We start from the raw sequence: 23,000 nt of genomic DNA on the forward strand, positions 1-23,000 counted from the left end.
AAATATTGATATATGTTTAATAATAAGAGCAATTATAACCATTTGTTAAGCTCTTATACAAGGTAACTTATAATCATATTTACTATAATCCAATTAAGGGAGGTAATATTCCAAGTTTACAGCTGAGGAAACTAAGGTCAGAGAAGTTGGATAACTTGCCCAAAGTTACAGTGATATTCAACAGTTAATTTGGAATTTGAATTCAGGTATGTCTCATTTTAAAATCCATGTTCTTAATCCCTAAAGAAATGGTTCCCCATCTTTTGTGCGCATAAAAATTCTCTAGAGGACTCCTTACAAACACACATTGCTGGGTCCCAGCCCCAAAATTTCTGATTTAGCAGGTCTGAGACAGAGAACAAAAACCCGCATTTTTAACCAGCTCCAAAGTAATGCTTCTTCTGCTGGTCTGAGAAGTAAAATTTGTGAACCATTACCCTAAATTATTTGCTGGCTTACTATTTTTGCTCTCTATAAAGTTATTGATTAATCTCACTGACGAATAAACTGAAAGCCGGCAGTAATAACAGGAATTACCAATGAAATGGTTTAGAATAAGTTTAGACAAAGCAAGTGAAATAAATCAAGATTTTTTAAAAAAAAGTTTGATATAATTTAGTTGGTATTGTGTTAAAAAGAAAGTGTTAAAATTCTTGGCAAAATTCATATTTAAATTTCCTACTTCATTTGAAAAAATGTCCTTTAGGATCCCATGAAGAACTAGAAGAACTGATCTGTAAAATGCCAAAACAATTCTTTTGGCAGACTGGAAGGAGAAATGGACTCAACGCGCACAACCCCAAATAAAACACCCAAGAATTTTAGTAGAAAAAAAGACGGTTGCTTTCTTCTCCTGAAAGGAATAAACATGTTTCACCATAAGTACATGTACATAGTGTTGATTATGTCTGACACACAATTTATTCACAACCATCAAATATAAAAAAGCTCTACTTTTTAAATTAGCACACAAATTACCCTATAAAACAAAAAGGTCCTCGGCTAAAACAGGAACTAAAATAATTAAGGTCACCTTTAAGATAAAAAGAAAAAGATATCAGTTTAGATTAAATATTTTAAAAATGGAAATAAAAGCAAAGAAGTGGCCAGGCATGGTGACTCACACCTGTAATCCTAGCACTTTGGGAGGCCAAGGTGGATGGATCACCTGAAACCGAGGGTTTGAGACCAGCCTGGGCAACACAGCAATATTTCGTCTCTACAAAAAACTTTAAAAGGCTGGGCGCGGTGGCTCACACCTGTAATCTCAGCACTTTCGGAGGCCGAGGTGGGTGGATCACCTGAGGTCAGGAGTTCGAAACTAGCCTGTCCAACATGGTGAAACACCATCTCTACTAAAAATACAAAAATTAGCAAGGCGTGGTGGCAGGCGCCTGTAATCCCAGCTACTCGGGAGGCTGAGGCAGGAGAATCGCCTGAACCCGGGAGGCAGAGGTTGTAGTGAGCTGAGATTGCGCCATTGCACTCCAGCCTGGGTGACAAGAGCGAGACTCTGTCTCAAAAAATAAAAAACAAAAAAAAGCTTAAAAAAAAAGTAGGCACAGTGGTACACGCCTATATTTCTCAGCTACTCAGGAGGGTGGGCCCAGGAGTTGGAGGCTGCAGTGAGCTATGAACATGCAACTGCACTCCAGACCAGGTGACAGGGAGACCCTGTCTCTTAAAAAAGAAAGAAAGAAAAAAAAAAACCAGCAAAGAAATTACAGAATGATCTTTAAAATATTACAATTCCCCCCAAAACACAAAACACTGTATATACTAACTCCAAAAAGACTAAGATGCTATTAGAGATATCACAATGTTCTGCTGAGGGGAGTGTGAACTACAATATTTTCAGAGGGATATTTGGTAATATCAAAAAAAATTAATGTTCATATTCTTTGATCCACTTTTAGAAACGTTTCCTATCAAAATGCTCAAACATGCTGGTGAGGTTGCAGAGAAAAAGAAATGCTTATGCACTGCTGATGGGAATGTAAATTAGTCCAGCCACTGTGAAAAGCAGTTTGCAGATTTCTCAAAGAACTTAAAAGAGAATTACTACTCAACCCAGCAATCTCATTACTGGGTACATACCCAAAGGAATATAAATCATTCTAACATAAAGACCCATGCATGTGTATGTTCACTGCAGCACTATTCACAACAACAACAAAAAGACATGGAATCAACCTAAATGCCCATCGACAATAGACTTAATAAAGAAAATGTGGTACATACATATCATGAACTACTACACAGTCATAAATAAGAATGAGATCATGTCCTTTGCAGCAACATGGATAGAGCTGGAGACCATTATCCTAAGGGAATTAACACAGAAAGAGAAAACCAAACACCTCACATTTTCACTTAAAAATGGGAGCTAAACATCAAGTACACATGGAGAGCGCAGTGGCTCACGCCTGTAATCTCAGCACTTTGGGAGGCTGAGGTGGGTGGATCACGAGGTCAGGAGATCAAGACCATCCTGGCTAACACGGTGAAACCCCGTCTCTACTAAAAAATACAAAAAATTAGCCAGGCGTGGCGGTGGGCGCCTGTAGTCCCAACTACTCAGGAGGCTGAGCCAGGAGAATGGCGTGAACCTGGGAGGCAGAGCTTGCAGTGAGCCGAGATCACGCCACTGCACTCCTAGCCTGGGCGACAGACCGAGACTCTCTTTACAAAAAAAAAAAAAAAAAAAAAGGAGCAACACACACCAGGGCCTACTTGAAGGTAGAGGGTGGGAGGAGGTTAAGGGTCAAAACACTAGCTATTGGGTACTTACGCTTACTACCTAGGTGACAAAATAATCTGTGTGCCAAACCCATGACATGTCATTCGCCCATATAACAAACCTGCACATGCACCCCTGAATGTAAAATAGAAGTTGGAAAGAAAAAAAAATGCTCAAACAAGTATGTAAACTATGTAGAAGTGCTGATTAAATGTAGAGAATTTTAAATGTCTAAAACTGCTCCTTTCAGAAATCCACTCAAGTCAGAGGTAAAAAAAGAAAGGCATAAACCTACCAAAAAAAAAAAAAAAAAAAAAAGGAAACAGCAGAAAAAACAAGATCAAAGGAGAAAAGTCAACAAATTCCTGGAAGATGGAAACTAGAGCAAAGAATAAGGAGAGGTGAGAAATTTGATTAGCAAGTTCTTATAATGGAGATAAAATGTAGAAGCAAGTTAAATCACACCTCAAGAGGGAGGAAAGGAGGAAGGGATCAGAAATTGAAGGCAATGGCACAGAAAGGAAGGCTTGAGGCTGAAAACAAGACAATAATTTAATCATGGCAGCCTGCCAGATATATAAAACCTCCTACCTCCACCTTGCACTAATCTCCAAAAGACTTCCACTCTCCAGCTGAAGGTCATGGGCTTGATGAATTATTTGCAGGAATCATCTGAAGCCTAGGATGAGGATACCTTTCTCCAGAGAAGATCTGTGTTAGCTTCTGCTAAGTTCATTGGGGCACTACCAACCTAGGACCACATTAATCCAGGTCCAAGGATTGAGATGCCTTAGATAAAGCATATAACATAAACAGGGCTGCAAATCCTGGGGAGGGGTGACTCATTTCCAGTTCACCCTTACCCCGAAGTTAGACAGTGTCTATGTAAAGAGGGCTGGGGAGAAATTATGCAGACTTCCCATGCCCTACTTTGAGAAGGCTTTACTCTAGGTTTTTGACTACTGACACCCTTGTTCCACAAGGCCACCAGAATTCAGCTTAGTTTTACAAATGTTACTTCTGCTTCAGTACACATGCCTGGGTGAAAAGTGGCTTCCAAAGCTGGGCTTATGTCTCTGATTTCCCAGGTTCTCCTTGGCGTCAGCCTAGAAATACTTCACTATCTTTTTAGTTCTTCTTTAAAGAAGATTATTTTATAGATATATATATATATATCTCCAGCTTTTTAAGTTGTTCTTTGGAAATAAGGAGGTCTGAATTACCTACCAATACTGGAAGCAAAAATCTGTAAGTTCTTTTGTTCCTATAATTTCAAAAATTAGGTTATTCTAAGGAAATTTTACAGGACGCTAAAAAAATTAGAATCATCACTGACAGAATAACTTTTAGAGATTTATTTCAATGAGACAGACTAGTATACAACACACTGAATTTATCTATATGAAACATCATTATGATCTGTAGGATTTCTTATGTAATAAAATACAAGAATACGTATGAAGTATGCCTCAGTACACAGAGGCTGAGAAAACAAAGTCACAAATAAACACCTTCTCAAGTTCTTAATAATACACAAGTAGTTGAATACTAAACAATCTGGATTACATCTTGAGGTTATTAGGAGAGAACTCAAACAAAATCACTATAAAACATTATACAATTCCAGAAAATGGAATCCTTACAATTAACCTTGTTTTGAAGAACTAAATGATGAAGGCACAATATTAAAAATATAAATATTTCATAAGAAGCCTTCTGAAAAACATAATCCTTAAATAAGTCAGGATTTAGTATTTGAGAAGCAAAAAAGCAAAAACAAATACCAAAAAATAATAATTACTACAATATTAAATCATTAATAAAATATGGAAGTTATTATGAAGGTAAAATGAAAAGTCAAGTAAGAAAAGAATCACATAGGAGATTACTAGAAAGCTAACATCAAAAGTTTTCAAGAAAAAATGTTTTAACATCCTTAACCATCTTGGTTAAGGATATTTAAAAAGTCAACATTGTTTACAGTAGTTCCACATTCCCCTAACTTTAAATTTTAATATCTGAGAGAGAATACAGCCACTCCAAAATATAAGAGAGAAATGTTAAAACATAAGCACCTTCCATTTCTTCTCAAGAATGAGAATATATTTGATAACATTCATACTTACAGACAAGGCTAAAATAGTTAAGTTTATAAAATAATTGTTAAAAGACTAGGATAAAATCTGTACTCAAAAAAAGACCCTAGAATAATGGACAATACCTAACAAGATAAACTTTACTAAGAAAAACTACAAAGCATACACTCAGGTCTAAAAATTTCACAAAACATAAGATGTGGAAAGCCATGGTTTAAGGTTAGCATAAGTGAAAAAAAGAGACAATTCATCTGATTGCAAGTTGATTGTGAAAACAGTATGGCATAGCTACCAAATGTGTTCATGCTATCTTAAACTGTGTCAGTAAGTACAGTATCCAGAATAGATAAATGTACTCTCACTCATCACACCTTATCTGAAACTCATTCTTGGTTCAGGGCACTATTGTCTAAGAGTGACAACAAAAAAAACCAGAGTTTGTACAGAGGAAGGAGTGAGAAAGATGGCAAAGAGGCTGAATATGAATATATTCCACACGAGGAAGAGAAAGATGATACATGAAGGGAAGCAGTTTTTAAATACGTGAAGGGTGATCTCGTCAAAGGCAATCCCTGCCTCTTGATGTAAGACTAAGGACCAATAAAAAATTACTACTTAGATACTAAATCAACATAAACTAGAGATGTACAGTAATTGATAAGATGGCCTCATTTTCAAAAAGACCAGATAATACATCTAGAAAAATGCAACATGTGCTCCTTCATCAGATAAGAGTAGGTTAGATGACTACTGAGATCCCTCTCAGTTCTACAGGCAGTGTAGCATGGTACTAGCATAATCTGTGGTGCTAGACAGACTGAGTTCAAATTTCAGTTTCACCACTTACTAAAATGTGAGCGTGCATAAGTTATTTAATCCTTCTTGGCCTCACTTTCCTAATTTGTAAAATAAGGAAAACATCTCTTTTAAGGATGTAAAGGAGTTAATAAGATAAGTGAAGATCTTAGAAAAGTCCTTGAATAAAACAGAGTTAAGAAAGCTGGGGCCAGGCACAGTGGCTCGTGCCTGTAATCCCAGCACTTTAAGAGGCTGAGGTGGGTGGACCATTTGAGCCCAGGAGTTAGAGACCAGCTTGGGCAATATGGCGAAACCCTGTCTCTACAAAAAATTAGACGTACTTGCTGGCACATGCCTGTAGTCCCAGCTTCTCAGGAGGCTGAGGTGACAGAATTGCCTGAGCCCAGGGGGACCAAGCTGGCAGTGAGTCATGATCACACCACTGCACTCCAGCCTGGGTGACACAGCAAGACTCTGTCTCCAACAAATAAACAAACAAAGCTAGCTATTTTTATTTTTGCATCCAACAAATATTTACTAAGTGCCTAATATGTGTTAGGTCTGCAGCAAGGTTTTAACAGAGTTTAGAACTGCATTTATACTCTAGTGACAGTGACATAAACAAATACACTGCATGAGAGGTCACAATTAAGATACACATACAGCTGAATGAAGAGAATAAAAAGTGATGTTTGCTATTTTAGAAAGCTTGGTCAGGAAGGACATTCTGATATGGTGACATTTGAAAAATACATGAATGTCACGAACAGGCAAGTTATGACCATGTCTTAGTGATGGGTCTGGCTAAAAAATATAGCCAGCTATAAAAAATAGCTGGCTAAAGTAAAATTTCAGAGCCATAATTCTTCTATTATCTCATACTGAAGGAACACAAGAAAAAAAATTGGAGATGAGAAATTTGTTATTTGAGAACAGTAGGATAGAAAAAAATTATGTATTTACAGGAGAATTAGTCTAATAAATAAGAATGATACTGCTTGTAAAGAACCAAGACTAGCATTTCAATGTTTGTATATTTATAACCATATAAAGTTTATAAACTTTATATTTTAAGCCATCTAAAAGTTGACTTTTATACAATAATTGCAGAAATGACACAACAGCAATCAGGCCAGCCATGCTAGAAAAGTGAAGGAGGAAGGAAAAGCAGAAGGCCAGATCCTTGCAGTATTAAGGAACTGTTCATATAAATGAATTCAGAGAGACTCAAAATAGGCTAATTTTTATTACCATACCATGATACTGTATCCATCAAATTAAATAACAAAAAAGCAAAAAATAATACAGATAATTCTAGAAGTGCCTAGTTTATTCAGTCTGAAATAAAAAATAGCTCGCTAAAGTAAAATTTCAGAGCCATAATTCTTCTATTATCTCATACTGAAGGAACACAAGAAAAAAAATTGGAGATGAGAAATTTGTTATTTGAGAACAGTAGGATAGAAAAAAATTATGTATTTACAGGAGAATTAGTCTAATAAATAAGAATGATACTGCTTGTAAAGAACCAAGACTAGCATTTCAATGTTTGTATATTTATAACCATATAAAGTTTATAAACTTTATATTTTAAGCCATCTAAAAGTTGACTTTTATACAATAATTGCAGAAAACTTTAAAAATAACAATGAGAGGATAATGATATAATGAATACTAAAATAACAGACATTATGCTGAGTACCTAAAAGCTTGACATGCATGATCTCATAAAATTCTCTCAAAGTACAAGCTTAAACATTTGTCCGAAATCAAAGCTTGTAAGTGACAGGTCTGAAATTCAGGAAAGTCTAACTTGAAAGCTTGAGTTTTTTCTTTTTTTTGAGACAGAGTCTCACTCTGTCATGCAGGCTTGAGTGCAGTGGTGTGATCTCAGCTTACTGCAACCTCCGCCTCCCGGGTTCAAGTGATTCTCCTGCTTCAGCCTCCCTAGTAGCTGGGATTACAAGTGCCCACCACCACACCCAGCTAATTTTTGTATTTTCAGTAGAGGGGGGATTTCACCATGTTGGCCAGGCTGGTCTTGAACTCCTAACCTCAGGCAATCCGCCCACCTCGGCCTCCCAAAGTGCTGGATTACAGGCATGAGCCACCACGCCTGGCTGAAAGCTTGAGTTCTTAACCAATGGGTAATATTGCCTCTCCTTAAATCTTTGATTATACTAAGCTTTTAGTATAATCAAGAGTCAGTATAACTGACTCTTGCTATTTATTCACTCAGCAAAATACTATTAAGTTTGTGGAAATTAACTTGTTCTATATATTTGCTCAATTTTCAGTAAATCAGATTAACCACATTTAGAACTCTATGTGCTACATCTGAACTGTAAGCTACTTACCAGTACCGTCTATCATTTTCTTAAGAAACTAAAAATTGGCCAGGCACGGTGGCTCATGCCTGTAATCCCAGCACTTTGGGAGGCCGAGGTGGGCGGATCTCTTGAGGTCAGGAGTTCGAGACCAGCCTGGCCAACACGGTGAAACACCGTCTCTACTAAAAATACAAAAATAAGCCAGGCTTGGTGGTGCGTGCCTGTAGTCCCAGCTACTTCAGAGGCGGAAGTTGCAGTGAGTTGAGATTGTGCCACTGTACTGCAGCCTGGGCAACACAGTGAGACTCCATCTCAAAAAAAAAAAACCAAACAAAAAAAAACTAAAATATCAAGACGCAAGTAACCACCAAAAAGCTTTTACAAAGAAAATGTTTATTTTAAAACACGACTTCTCTATTCTGCTTGTAAGTTCAAAAGTTTTGGTGGCCCAAGTTCAAATTCTTTCAAAAACTACATAGTTATTATATATACAGATTCGTTTAATATAAATCACCTTAGCTCTAGGATATTTCTAAAAGGCTAAAAAAAGGTATTTAAAATGTTGTTGCTTCAGTTCCTTTACATCTTTACTGAAACATTAAGCATTCTAAAGGCATTTTTCATTCAACTTAGAGGGCATAAGATAATTTAAAAGATTACCTAAGAAAAAGCAATAAGCCCAATAATTTTTGTATTATAATCTATGGAAAGCAAATACATTCAAACTGCAAGTGTGAACAAATTTTTAACTTTGGCTGGAATTTTGAAGCTGGTATTTCAAAGAAAACATCATGATTCAATACTATGAAGGCTTGACCACAAGCCAAAGACCCTGAGGTTCTGTCCCCTTTACCAAGTCAATTCACCTATTTTGGCTTTCCATTTTCTCACCTACAAAATAGAGAAAACTAAACTAAGATGCCATAAAAAGGCCTTGCTAGCTATTTAATTTTCATTTTCATATTAGTACTTTCATGTTGGATTAAAATAATTAACATTGTAGGCTTGTTGCTCATATCCCTGAAATGTTTTTCAGGAATTAATGTTTAAAAGCTAAAATTAATAAAGACTATATTACCTTAAGTTCAGCAACTTGTGATGAAATATGCCACATAAGGCTTTCACTTAGAAACTTCATACCATATGGGCCTAGTAGTTCTGATAATGACCTCATTTCTGAAAGAAAACATACTTAATTTTATACTTCCGACAGAGCAAATACTTTAAGAAAATGAACATTAACACAATACAACATCTCATTATAAAAACTAATGTAAAATCCTGATAAAAGTCTCTAGAGTGAAAGAGAGAATACAAAATGCAAAAGTAATTCTAAGATACAATATGCAGTTACGCATGTAATTGAATGAAATAGTCACAACAGAATCAAAAGTCAAAAGAATCAAGACACTAGCAAAAGAATTAAGTGTTCTTCATTCTCTAAACTGTGGTATAGTACTATTCACCTGATATGTCAGAATATTCCTCTGCATTGAATGTTAATTCATTTTCTGTAGGTAAGTTCACAAATGCTTTCATTGCAGGAAAATATGCTATATGGCCATTGCTGACTTGTCGTAACAAAGTTTCCAAATACCTAAGGAGAAACGTAAACTTATAACCGGAAGAAACTGCTGAATTCAGAATGTATCATGATATACATTCCTGCATATAATTTTAAGTTGACTGATAATATGAATAAGTACTTATTCACAAAAAAATTAATTTTCCTAAGTACTTCATTACAAACTTTCCGCTACTACAAATTTCTAAATGCATTCCTTACCAATTTGTGTATAGACTTGTAATGGTTGGCTCTCCATGACTGTCTAAATGTTGTGTTTGTTGAAGAAGCACATTATTAAATACTCTTGTAATATCAATCTGCACATAGTTTTCTATTGACTGGAGTACGGTCATGTATGCTCTTACACTTGTTAGAAGTTCTGAAGGTTTTGCAATTTCCTGTGTGGCTTGATTATACATAGTCATCCCAACAATTGACCTGGGAAGAAGGGATAGAAGAATAAGAAAAGCCTCTGACTTTTCCATTCATGTAAAATAAACCACTCAACCTACTGTTATCTAATATTAAACAAGCAATAAAATTAACTTTAAAAATAATTTATTACAAAGCTGTAAAATTACTGTCATTATCTTCCCAGGAAACAACATAAAAAAAGAATGAAGGCCGGGCATGGTGGTTCACGCCTATTGTAATCCCAGCATTTTGGGAGGACGAGGCGGGCAGATGACTTGAAGTCAGGAGTTCGAGATCATCCTGGCCAACATGGTGAATCCTTGTCTCCACTAAAAATACAAAAATTAGCTGGGCCTGGCACATGCCTGTAATCCTGGCTACTTGGGAGGTTGAGACAGGACAATCGCTTGAACCCAGCAGGCAGAGGTTGCAGTGAGCTGAGATTGCACCACTGCACTCCAGCCTGGGCAACAGAGTGAGACTGTCTTAAAAAAAAAGAAAAAAGAAAACTTAAAAACTACAACGAAATGTGAATAAAATGATTAAAAACATTCTAAGTATACCAGTAACAAAAGTGATTTAAGTATAAAGAGGGTTTTACAAATTGCTTTAACATGGTAAGTTGTTTGTAGCAAGGACAGTGAACTATTTAGTCTACAGCTTGAATTTATTTGACACTGTTAGGTGCCAGTAGTTTTTGAGGCTTTATATAAATTACCTACAATCCTCACATTTAATAAACACCTACAATGTACTTATCACTATATCTCCCAGAGGAAAAAAATAAAGCTCAGGACTCACATAAATTGATAAGGTTTTGTTGGGAAGTGGTTATGACTAGGATTTGACCGCAGATCTGCCTGACTTAGTGCTGCCTCTAAACAAACTGTATGACAGTCAAACAAAATAAGGCAACAAACAACTTTATTTTCTTTAATCACTCATAGCATATAAAACACAGTTCTGTTTATATCTCAAGAAACTGTATAAGACTAAAAAGGAAACACAAATTTTGAAAATACTTCCCTAAATGATCTTATCCTACACTGGCCACCCCTATTTCACTTTCTTTAAAACTCCCTGAGCATTAGATCTGTAAAGATCTTAGACTTGTATTTGTAAGGATGAATCCTTAAAAGACAACCGACAAATCCCATTACTAGAAACAGGCCAAGAAGAGCCAACTCAAGATGAAAACTGCTATCCTAGTGTATAATCCCTAAGTCCTAAGACTGTGCTCAGTTGATTGACAAAAACCAACCTGCTAATATTCACAAGCTATCTGGCTGGCCAATATGGTGAAACCCCGTCTCTACTAAAAATACAAAAATTAACCAGGCACGGTGGCACACGCCTGTAGTCCCAGCTACTCGGGAGGCTGAGGCAGGAGAATTGCTTGAACTCGGGAGATGGAGGTTGCAGTGAGCTGAGATTGTGCCACTGCACTCCAGCCTGGACGAAAGAACAAAACTCCATCTCAAAATAAATAAATAAATAAATAAATAAATAAATAAATAAATAAATAAATAAAATAAAAAATCTTTCCAAGGTAAACAAGCTGTTTCCCCTTGCCTTGATCCTAATCACTAAGTAGATGTTTGGTTAAAAAAAAAATTGCTTCTCTGTGGATTAACAAAGCAGACTGTTTACAAGGAAAACAAGGGAGCTGTACACTGAACTCTCCCTTCCACCCACCAATCTCCCACCTCTAACCCACTTGAGAATAATAAACACCACAAGGCACAATGTCCCTTTGGTCTAAGTTCTAGGGCATTCTGGGTTTTACTGTCAGGATGCCTGACTTACTAAGGAGAACAAAAGACAGTTCATCACCAGACTCTTCTCAAGTCAACTGATAATTTAACACTCAACTTAGTGCCAATTTATATACTGTCATATTCTGTTCTCTAATTCTTTTAGTCATCTCACCAGCTACAGTTCTATCTTTATCTCATTATTACCTAGAGTACTTAACACAATGTTAAGCATATAGTGCAAATACAAACACCACCTGTTAATGACTACAAAAACTTTGAAAACCTTTTAGCAAAATTTTGTTTTATAAATTGCTTCAAGGCTTTGAAGAAAAAAATTGTCAAATAAATAAAAATTTTCATGAATAAATATTAATAAATAAGTAACTTCAGAAAAAGGTTAAAACAATATCTATAAAGTTGAAAGGTTTCTGACTTATCAATGCACTATTTCATATACATACATAAAATATATATTCATATATAACAGGAAATTCTAATTAGAATTGAGAATTCAAGAATCTAGAATTCTATTGGCTTATTTAACAGCAACATGTGAATTCAGAAAACATGTAAGGGTTCATCTAGTCCTCAGGTCTTGAAACATTTTACTGTGACCTACTGCATGACACGCATCTTAACACTGCAAGTCAATACACATGCATACATGTAACTGAAACATTTCACGAAGCAATATATATATTTAATGCACACAGTGTACTGGGTTTTTTTTCCTATTTTTTCTTCCTCTTGTCCTTTCTTTCCCTCCCACTTTTCTCTAAACTTTGACTACAACCTAATAAACTGATTTCATGAACCTACTGGGTTGCCACCTGCAAGATGAAATACATTGATTTGCTCCAATATTCTCACTTTGTATATAAGGAAGCTATGACTCAGAGATATTAACTGGTTTGCCTGGTGTTACTAGTTAATACTAATAGGTATGAGAAAAGAATCTGGGTATCTTCAGTAATTTTCAGTTCACTATTCTTTGCATTTCCCAGTTCATTATTCTTGAGACAGAGTCTTGCTCTGTCACCCAGGATGGAGTGCAGTGGCATGATCTTGGCTCACTGCAAGTCTGTCTCCCGGGTTCACGCCATTCTCTTGCCTCAGCCTCCCGAGTAGCTGGGACTACAGGTGCCCGCCACCACGCCCAGCTAATTTTTTGTATTTTTAGTAGAGACGGGGTTTCACTGTGTTAGCCAGGATGGTCTCGATCTCCTGACCTCGTGATCTGCCCACCTCGGCCTCCCAAAGTGCTGGGATTATAGGCGTGAGCCACCACGCCCGGCCCGGTTCATTATTCTTAACACTAATCCAGTTCTACTAATGCTTTTCCTTATAAAACACTGTATAATTAAATAACAAACTCATTACTGAGTCAACAAACAAAAACAGTCAATATTCTTTCTTACTTGGTAAAGCGTATTTCCAGATGAGAAGTCAAATATTCTCGTGGGGTAAAGGTATGTTCCCATACCACCATGTTTGGTACATAATTTATAGAGAAGCATAACTCAGAAAGTGCAGTGTGCAATTTATCAAGGCTGAAAAAAATTAATAAACAGTTAAAATGTTCACATGTCATCATAGGCAATACAAAATTAATTTTATAAATATATCAACCTTATTTGGAGATAATGCTTAGAGAATTCGACTTTTTAATCTCCTAAACTGAGAAAGTTCAAAATCTTTAAGGTTACAACTAACACATAAGAGCAATATTCTAAAGATGGCGTCATTTGTTTCTACCTTTAGGTAGTAATGAATATACTGACTTAATATACAAAGGTAGAGCTTATTCTGCACTCATAATCACGTCCAATTCCTGAAGTACTTTCTGTTATGAGAGAAGGAAAGTTGTCTATAAAAGGGCAATGGCTTGCTCAATTTAGCAAGAAAGTAGGAACTATACTTTAAACAAAAAATATTTACCGAATTATTACCCACCTACACCTCCCCTCCAAACAATGAAGCAAGCAAAGATCCCTGAATGCTACCTGGTCTGTTATTTCTGTTTTATAATAATGACATTGGGTATGTTCTAATATATCACAAACATGCCAAAATAAAGTCTCCACTATCTAACTTTAAATAAATTAAAAATTACAGATTGCTTATAATGTACCACACAAAATTTTTTAAACATATAATTGGCCTTCAGTACTTAGTACAAAAAGACAAATATCAACTATTACATATATTTTCTTCTAAAGGCCAAAATCTGTATTTTGAGATGAAATAAGCAACTAACAGGTTAATTAAGCTCAGAAATATTTTTTAAAATGGCTGGAAAATGAAGAATATACAATTATTAGCATTTCCTCAGTACTAATGTCATAGAAAAAAATGAAATAAATATTTTACCTGGAGCAAAAAGGTATAATATAAGTGGACACTTACTTGGTCACAACCAGCCTGTTTTTCCTCATGCTCTCAACACCTGGTTTCTCCCTTTCAGGTTCCCCTTTCTTACCAGTCTGCTTTTTTGATTTCTTATTCACTGCTTGACTGATAGTTTTGGCACAATGCTTGGGCAGCAACTAAATTTAAAAAAGAATGAAATCGTACATTACACCAATTACTCTGAAAGCATACTAACTATTCAAGCAAACAGTAGCTGAATCCAGGCTATGTTGCAAATATCACAACAATATTAAAAGACAGAAATATAAGTGAGATACAGAGCTTACTTAGCTAGCTTGGGTAATGCACATAGCTTGGTGAAAACAGAAACGGGTAGATCTTGGGTAAATCTTGTGTGAAGAAACACGTCATAGAGTAAATTCATAGACGCTTATTTAAATTACTATTAAAAAGACAAGTAAAAACATACCAGGCAAGCAAGGAATGAAAAAGAATATTTCACTGGAAGGATGAAATGGCCTTTGGAAAAAAACTGTGTAAAGATATGATGGTTCAGAGCTGTAGTTAGAACTACTATGTGGTGGAGCATAACGTGTAAGGTAAAGTACAAAGGTTTCAACTATTAGGAAGGGCCTTGAATGCCAAGCTAGAGGTTGGACTGTAAACTGCAGGCAAAAAGACAGCGACAATTTTTTAAAATAGCCACAGCATGAGGAGACATTTTCTTTTCTTTTCTTTTCTTTTTGAGATGGAGTTTCACTCTTGTTGTCCAGGCTGGAGTGCAATGGCACAATCTCAGCTCACTGCAACCTCTGCCTCCTGGGTTCTCCTGCCTCAGCCTCCTGAGCTGCTGGGACTACAGTTGACTGCCACCACACCCAGCTAATTTTATTTGTATATTTTTAGTAGAGATGGGGTTTCGCCATGTTGGCCAGGCTGGTCTCGAACTCCTGACCTCAGGAGATCCACCTGCCTCGGCCTCCCAAAGTGCTGGGATTACAAGCGTGAGCCACCCTGCCTGGCCATGAAGAGGTAATTTTCTAAGGATAACTCTGATATTGGCAGAAGAAAACACTGAAAAAGGAAAATTGTAACAGAGCTGCTAGAAATAGTTCAGACAAGGCATGAAAAAGGGATATGAAATAGGCAAGTGTAATAAAAAAATTTTAATGGGCAGATCTGAGACAGACTTCTGAGATAAAATTGAAAGGATTCAGTAACTTAGATGTGTGAGAGAAGCAGGAATCAAGTATGACACAGAGGTTTCTACCTAACACATTGTTAAGACCAATAATTAAAACAAAAAAACCACACAGGTACAAATGAGAAATAATTGATTTCACTTGACAGGTAACAAAGCAGGCAAATGAGAAATAAGAAATAACATTTTAGGTAGAAGGAGAGCTTCACTGTACATTACAGTAGCCACATGTGAAATGTGCCCAGTCCAAATTCAGCTGTGTTATAAGATAAACACCAGATTTCAAAGATTTAGTATAATAAAAACTATACAATATTTCATTCATATGATAACATGCTGACATAATAACATTTTGGGGTACATCGGGTTGAATCAATGTTTTTAAAATTAGCTTTACCTGTTTCTTTCTAAGTTTTGTGTATGGCTACTACAAAATTTTAAATTACATATGTGGTTTGCATAGTATCTCCATTGGACAGTGCTGGGCCAAGGAAAGTTATTTAGTCATTATACCTAGATAGTAACTAAAGCCATGGGATTGGTATTTGGGGAAAAAAATGCATAAGAAATTACATTGCATTTCTATTGTGACAAAGGAGTTCCTTCCTAAAATGAAAATTTCTAAAGACATTTGCAACTTCAACAATATTAAAGAGACCAGAGTGTTGAATATCTATAACACTCTTCATAAGAGACAGAGCTACTAGAAAGGCTGGCACATCTTGTCACACCAGATAATAAGAAAGCTCTCAAATGACTATAAGGACTCCCACAAGCTGGGCTTCATCCCTGGGATGCAAGGCTGGTTCAACATATGCAAATCAATAAATGTAATCCAGAATATAAACAGAACCAACGACAAAAACCACATGATTATCTCAATAGATGCAGAAAAGGCCTTTGACAAAATTCAACAACGCTTCATGCTAAAAACTCTCAATAAATTAGGCATTGATGGGACGTATCTCAAAATAATAACAGCCATCTATGACAAACCCACAGCCAATATTATACTGAATGGGCAAAAACTGGAAGCATTCCCTTTGAAAACTGGCACAAGACAGGGATGCCCTCTCTCAACACTCCTATTCAACATAGTGTTGGAAGTTCTGGCCAGGGCAATCAGGCAGGAGAAGGAAATAAAGGGCATTCAATTAGGAAAAGAGAAAGTCAAATTGTCCCTGTTTGCAGATGACATGATTGTATATCTAGAAAACCCCATTGTCTCAGCCCGAAATCTCAAGCTGATAGGCAACTTCAGCAAAGTCTCAGGATACAAAATCAATGTGCAAAAATCACAAGCATTCTTATACACCAATAACAGACAAACAGAGAGCCAAATCACGAGTGAACTCCCATTCACAATTGCTTCAAAGAGAATAAAATACCTAGGAATCCAACTTACAAGGGATGTGAAGGACCTCTTCAAGGAGAACTACAAATCACTGCTCAATGAAATAAAAGAGGATACAAACAAATGGAAGAACATTCCATGCTCATGGGTAGGAAGAATCAATATCGTGAAAATGGCCACACTGCCCAAGGTAATTTATAGATTCAATGCCATCCCCATCAAGCTACTAACGACTTTCTTCACAGAATTGGAAAAAACTACTTTAAAGTTCATATGGAACCAAAAAAGAGCCCGCATTGCCAAGTCAATCCTAAGCCAAAAGAACAAAGCTGGAGGCATCACGCTACCTGACTTCAAACTATATTACAAGACTACAGTAACCAAAACAACATGGTACTGGTACCAAAACAGAGATATAGACCAATGGAACAGAACAGAGCCCTCAGAAATAATGCCACATATCTACAACCATCTGATCTTTGACAAACTTGACAAAAACAAGCAATGGGGAAATGATTCCCTATTTAATAAATAGTGCTGGGAAAACTGGCTAGCCATATGTAGAAAGCTGAAACTGGATCCCTTCCTTACACCTTATACAAAAATTAATTCAAGATGGATTAAAGACTTACACGTTAGACCTAAAACCATAAAAACTCTAGAAGAAAACCTAGGCAATACCATTCAGGACATAAGCATGGGCAAGGACTTCATGTCTAAAACACCAAAAGCAATAGCAACAAAAGCCAAAATTGACAAATGGGATCTAATTAAACTAAAGAGCTTCTGCACAGCAAAAGAAACTACCATCAGAGTGAATAGGCAACCTAAATAATGGGAGAAAATTTTTGCAATCTACTCATCTGACAAAGGGCTAATATCCAGAATCTACAATGAACTCAAACAAATATACAAGAAAAAAAACTAACAACCCCATCAAAAAGTGGGCAAAGGATATAAACAGACACTTCTCAGAAGAAGACATTTATGCAGCCAAAAGACACATGAAAAAATGCTCATCATCACTGGCCATCAGAGAAATGCAAATCAAAAACCACAATGAGATACCATCTTACACCAGTTAGAATGGCGATCATTAAAAAGTCAGAAAGCAACAGGTGCTGGAGAAGATGTGGAGAAATAGGAACACTTTTACACGGTTGGTGGGACTGTAAACTAGTTCAACCATTGTGGAAGTCAGTGTGGCGATTCCTCAAGGATCTAGAACTAGAAATACCATTTGACCCAGCCATCCCATTACTGGGTATATACCCAAAGGATTATAAAACATGCTGCTATAAGGACACATGCACACATATGTCTATTGTGGCACTATTCACAATAGCAAAGACTTGGAACCAACCCAAAGGTCCAACAATGATAGACTGGATTAAGAAAATGTGGCACATATATACCATGGAATACTATGCAGCCATAAAAAATGATGAGTTCATGTCCTTTGTAGGGACATGGGTGAAGCTGGAAACCATCATTCTCAGCAAACTATCGCAAGGACAAAAAACCAACCACCACATGTTCTCACTCATAGGTGGGAATTGAACAATGAGAACACATGGACACAGGAAGGGGAACATCACACACTGGGGCCTGTTGTGGGGTGGGGGAAGGGGGGAGGGATAGCATTAGGAGATATACCTAATGTTAAATGATGAGTTAATGGGTGCAGCACACCAACATGGCGTATGTATACATATGTAACTAACCTGCACGTTGTGCACATGTACCCTAAAACTTAAAGTATAATAAAAAATAAATAAATAAATAAATAAATGCTTAAAGTTGGAAAGAAAAAAAAAAAGGACTCCCACTAGCCAATGACGGGGCAATCTAAGCTTCAATCTGAATTATAAGTACAGTGGATTGAAAATCACCAAATATGCTTAATTCCAGTTCTTTTGCAACTTTCAAGAAATAGCAGAATCAGGTGCTAACACTACACACATGTAAAAACTACACGTGACTCCTGATTAAAGAACACAAACAGTACATACAGTCTTGCCAAAAAGTTTACATCTAAGAAATTATACCTGTTAATGGAGTTTCACAGCAGAGGTTTGAGGTTTACTAATAGTGTGGGAACTAAATGGAAAGTAAAACAACAACTGGCTAAAAGCACATTTTCTTGCCTTCACACAAAATTTCCTATCTGTTGGAAACATTTAAATCATTACCTGGTCACTAAGGGTACACTGTTCTGTGCAAATATCAGTGATGAGATTTCGAGCTTGTTTGGCCATTTCATCTAGGAACATATTACATAAGGAAAGACTGCGATCTCCAATATGATGTCGCTGTGAAGGCAGAATAATAATAATAATACAAGTTATAAAGAAAGTACGTTGAATTAAAAAGACTTCTAAATAGACATGGAAAATTAGGCTAAAGGTACATTCCGCAATAGTGAGGGTGGGAGATGTTAAAAATTGCTTTTGCCTCTTGTAACAACTAACTCACCATACTGTATTTGAACATAAATGACAAAGTATTTGGTGATTGTGAAAGCAATGTATAACTGGGAGGAGTCTTGAAAAATCAGTATTTTGCTTAACATGAAAAACTATGTATTTAATTTTCAAATTCCACAAAGTCCTATATCCAGTTCTTAAATGTTAAAATATCAAACATATAATGTGAAAGCAAACAGATTTAGAGTACTGTTTCCAATCTTATTTCATTTAAAATCTGTGTCTCTATAAATGTATAAATTGTGACATAACTTTGTATAAACAGGAAAGAAGAGCTCAAATATTTAAATAAAATGGTGAGAAATCAATTTGGTAATAGAAAGTCCAAGGCATTCAAATCTCTAAAATCAAACCCCATTGCTCGCAGGAAGAAGAAAAAAAAAAACGCTGATCATGCATCCATCTCTACAGGATTCTCTCTTTAGTTTTAGTGGGCTGCAATCGTTTGTTTTTTTCTTATCTATGGTAACTGGAATGTTGAGTATAAAACATTGTAAATTTTTGCACTATACATTTCTAATACTTTACAAAGAAATAAAATTTTTAACAGTTTTCCTGCCCTGACCTTCCATAATCATATATGTAGAGCTTACATACACTATTTCTATGATGAAATAAGTGTAAAATACATAAAATTTAAAAATACTTGAGCATAGAAAATAACTTTTCCTAGATCTATTACATCTAACGTATTTTATTTAAAATGCCCTGTAAAACTTTAATAGAAAGTTAAATCAAAAAAAAGATTTACAACCTGATATAATTAAATATTGGTTCACCTTAGGAAAGATTTCAATTAATAAACAGTGTTTTGTTTAATCAAATTCTGACTTCTGAAAGACATAAATCTTCTGCTATTAATTCTTCCTGAAAAAAGAATACTGAATTAAGACTGCTCAAATTTGTTATTTACAGATACTAACTTACTTAAAATACAAATCTGATTTCACTACTCTGTTTCAACAGCTCAGAAATGCTGAGATGGAGAAAAACTAAGGTTTAATATGTCATACAAATCTCTCTATTATCTGACCTCTGCCTTTGGCTACGGTGCCAAGAATAAAGTTTAGGAGAACAATGGCAGAAGCAAAGAGACCACTTAGGTAATCCAGGCAAAGATGAACTCCATTTAGAGTACATATGAAGAGTATCGTAAATCTGAACTGTAATAATGACAATAGCAATGGAAAGTAGAGGATGGATTCAAGACATGACATATAAATAAAATTAGAAGGATTTTATGGGTAATTTAATGAAAAGAAATTTGATGGTGAGGAAACAGTTAATAATACATCTCAGGTGTCAAGTTTGGGAGAAAAAATCTATTAAATCTAAAAAATTCATAAATCTATTAAAATTGGTGGTATTAATATCCTCATAGGTAGAAATTCTGAAAGTATTCCCCAATAAACTTCCTGTAAGCTAACTTCTATCTCAAAGTTGGCTTCCCCTGGAATACTGGCATACAATCTGCAACAGATGTTGTCTAATGCTTAAAGAAACTGACCATGTTCCTGCTATCTCTAAGTTTCTTTTCTACAAGTTCTGCAATTTTAAGTAAAGGGACTAAACACTAACTTAAATTATAATAAAGAAATACATTATTTAATCTTTATATTCTTATCACACATAGAAAATATTTCTTCTTTAAAGATTAGAAGAAACACTGAGTACATTTTTCACAGATACTTGGCATCAACAAAACTACCAAGCAGGTCAATTACTCTGCAACTGTGTGTGTGTATGCACATGCATGTATGTATCCCACAAGTATCAGCAAATCTGGATTTTGCTTAATATATTTATTAACAATTTAGTAATAATAAGTTAGTGAATCTCTCTTTGACTTGTTTATGCTTATTCAGTAATCCATAAATTTAATTTTCGAGTCCTTTCCATGACAGTTTAAGAGGAAAATTAAGTATACAAAACAAATTACTATAGAAATCTTTTCCACAGATATTAATACCTGACCCACCATTTATCTTAAAAAAGGTAATTCCAAGTGACTTTATGGTATGTTCTTATTATACTTATGTTTATTTATCTATATATATATTAAACCTATGTATCTGTTCAAGCACTTTTCTGATTCTGCATAGAGATGTATTCGATGGGAAGCTAAGTTAGGTAATTATGACTGTAAATATTTGGTTGGCTACAGGTTTGATCTAGTTTACTTTGCATACCATATAACTCACAGTAGTACACTATAATTACCTCTTCTGGACACAGTTCATGTGTGCAACTCATAAAATGAGTGCAAAGTAGTGGAAATGCAATTGAGTATCTTGATTGAGAGGGTAACTCCAAACACTGTTGAAACATCTTCTCAAAAGCACGACTATAAAAACTACATAAACAAAAATCAGAATCACAATTTTTACATTTAAAGTAAGTTTTCTGATATAGTACCTTACAGTTAATTTGATTCAAGTGAATGAATGATAACTGGTAGCACTGATCTAAGAAGAGAATATTTTTCCCCCAAAGTATTTTTTACACACCAATAATTATCCCAGAGTAATAAAAATATTATTTATATAACAATAACAACATTTAAAAAAATAATAAACCATAATCTATGGCCTCTTACATAATCAAATTTCATCAAAGCTAAGTCACTATAAATAGGAAAAAATACCATTATTATGGCTGGGTGTGGTGGCTCACACCTATAATCTCAGCACTTTGGGAGGCCAAGGCAGGTGGATCACTGGAGCCCAGGAGTTTGAGACCAGCCTGGGCAATGTGGCGAAACCCTGTCTCTATTTTTAAAAAATAAATTAAAAAAAGAGAGAAATATTATTTTATGAACCACTAAGAAAAAAAAAACATTGCCAATTAAATAATCACACGCCATCAATTTTATTTTTTTTTTAACTTTTTTTAGACGGGGGACACTTTGTTGCCCAGGCTGGAATGCAGTGGCACAATCACAGTTCACTGCATCCTTAACCTCTTGGGCTCAAGCAACCCTCCATCTCGGCCTCCCATGGTGCTGAAATTGCGGGTGTGAGCCATGGCACCCAGCCTGCCAGCAGTTTTAATTTGCATCCACATTTAAAGATGTTAAATCTAAATGTAAAAGAATGTGAGTCAATAAAACACTACATGTCTTAGAGTAATAAGACAAACAGAAGTAGTAAACATTTCTTTATTTTGGATGTGACAGGCAAAAATAGAATGCAACTATGAAAAAATATAAATAAAATTCAGGTATGACTGAAAATTACAAATTTCAAACATTATTCAAAGTGCTTTTAGTTCCAAGAAAGGGGATACGACTTTCTAATTGTTGTATTCTTCTTTTGGAATAGGATCCTTTGCATAGCTGAAAATATCTAAACATATAATGTTTCATGTTCTACCTAAGGTAGACTTTGTGCCAGATAGACAGTAGTCCTGGGCTCCAAATAATCTTAAAAATTCTTGCAAATTTGACCTGTGATGTGCCTAAATCTAAAAAGTATACTTCCTAATGTGTTTCATTATTTCCTTTAAGAGGCATGGTTTCTCTACCTGGTGATTTGAATTTCTTCTGCAATACTGCTAATTCAAGCTTTCCTAACAAACTGCCAAAATCAACACAGATTATACTATTTTCCAAAATAAATGCAGTGAGAAGCTTTTCATGATGATCTCTATCCCATACATAGAAACTACTATCACTATCCACTGAAATCATTTCAGCATTTTAGAAATCAAGAGACATACTAGGTTATTCCAGTCCTCCTCCCTAAAGGAAAATAAAGGGCCAAGAAGCAGAAAATAGAGTTGACATTATACAGCTTGAGGCGAGAATACTTGAGTTTGAATCCTAACCCCACTGTTATGTATTTATTTATTTATGAGACAGTCTCACTCTGTCACCGAGACTGGAGTGC

At 35.6% G+C, this 23,000-nt stretch overlaps 1 protein-coding gene across 5 annotated transcripts in view; it reads right to left on the reverse strand.

Moving 5' to 3' along the window:
* The window catches only part of NCKAP1 (NCK associated protein 1), a 116,857-nt gene that overhangs the window by 18,705 nt on the left and 75,152 nt on the right, over positions 1 to 23,000 (reverse strand). For all 5 annotated transcript variants that reach the window (XM_003823525.5, XM_003823526.6, XM_034954614.3 and 2 more), the window contains 7 exons: positions 21,334 to 21,466; positions 18,820 to 18,939; positions 14,109 to 14,248; positions 13,121 to 13,252; positions 9,751 to 9,969; positions 9,431 to 9,561; positions 9,043 to 9,140 (listed from right to left, as the gene is read on the reverse strand). In XM_003823525.5, coding sequence (XP_003823573.1) covers positions 9,043 to 9,140; positions 9,431 to 9,561; positions 9,751 to 9,969; positions 13,121 to 13,252; positions 14,109 to 14,248; positions 18,820 to 18,939; positions 21,334 to 21,466 — 973 coding nt within the window. The remainder of the gene's footprint in view (positions 1 to 9,042; positions 9,141 to 9,430; positions 9,562 to 9,750; positions 9,970 to 13,120; positions 13,253 to 14,108; positions 14,249 to 18,819; positions 18,940 to 21,333; positions 21,467 to 23,000) is intronic.

The sequence above is a fragment of the Pan paniscus genome, chromosome 13 (assembly GCF_029289425.2).
Source record: "Pan paniscus chromosome 13, NHGRI_mPanPan1-v2.0_pri, whole genome shotgun sequence".
NCBI classification, from domain to species: Eukaryota; Metazoa; Chordata; class Mammalia; order Primates; family Hominidae; genus Pan; species Pan paniscus.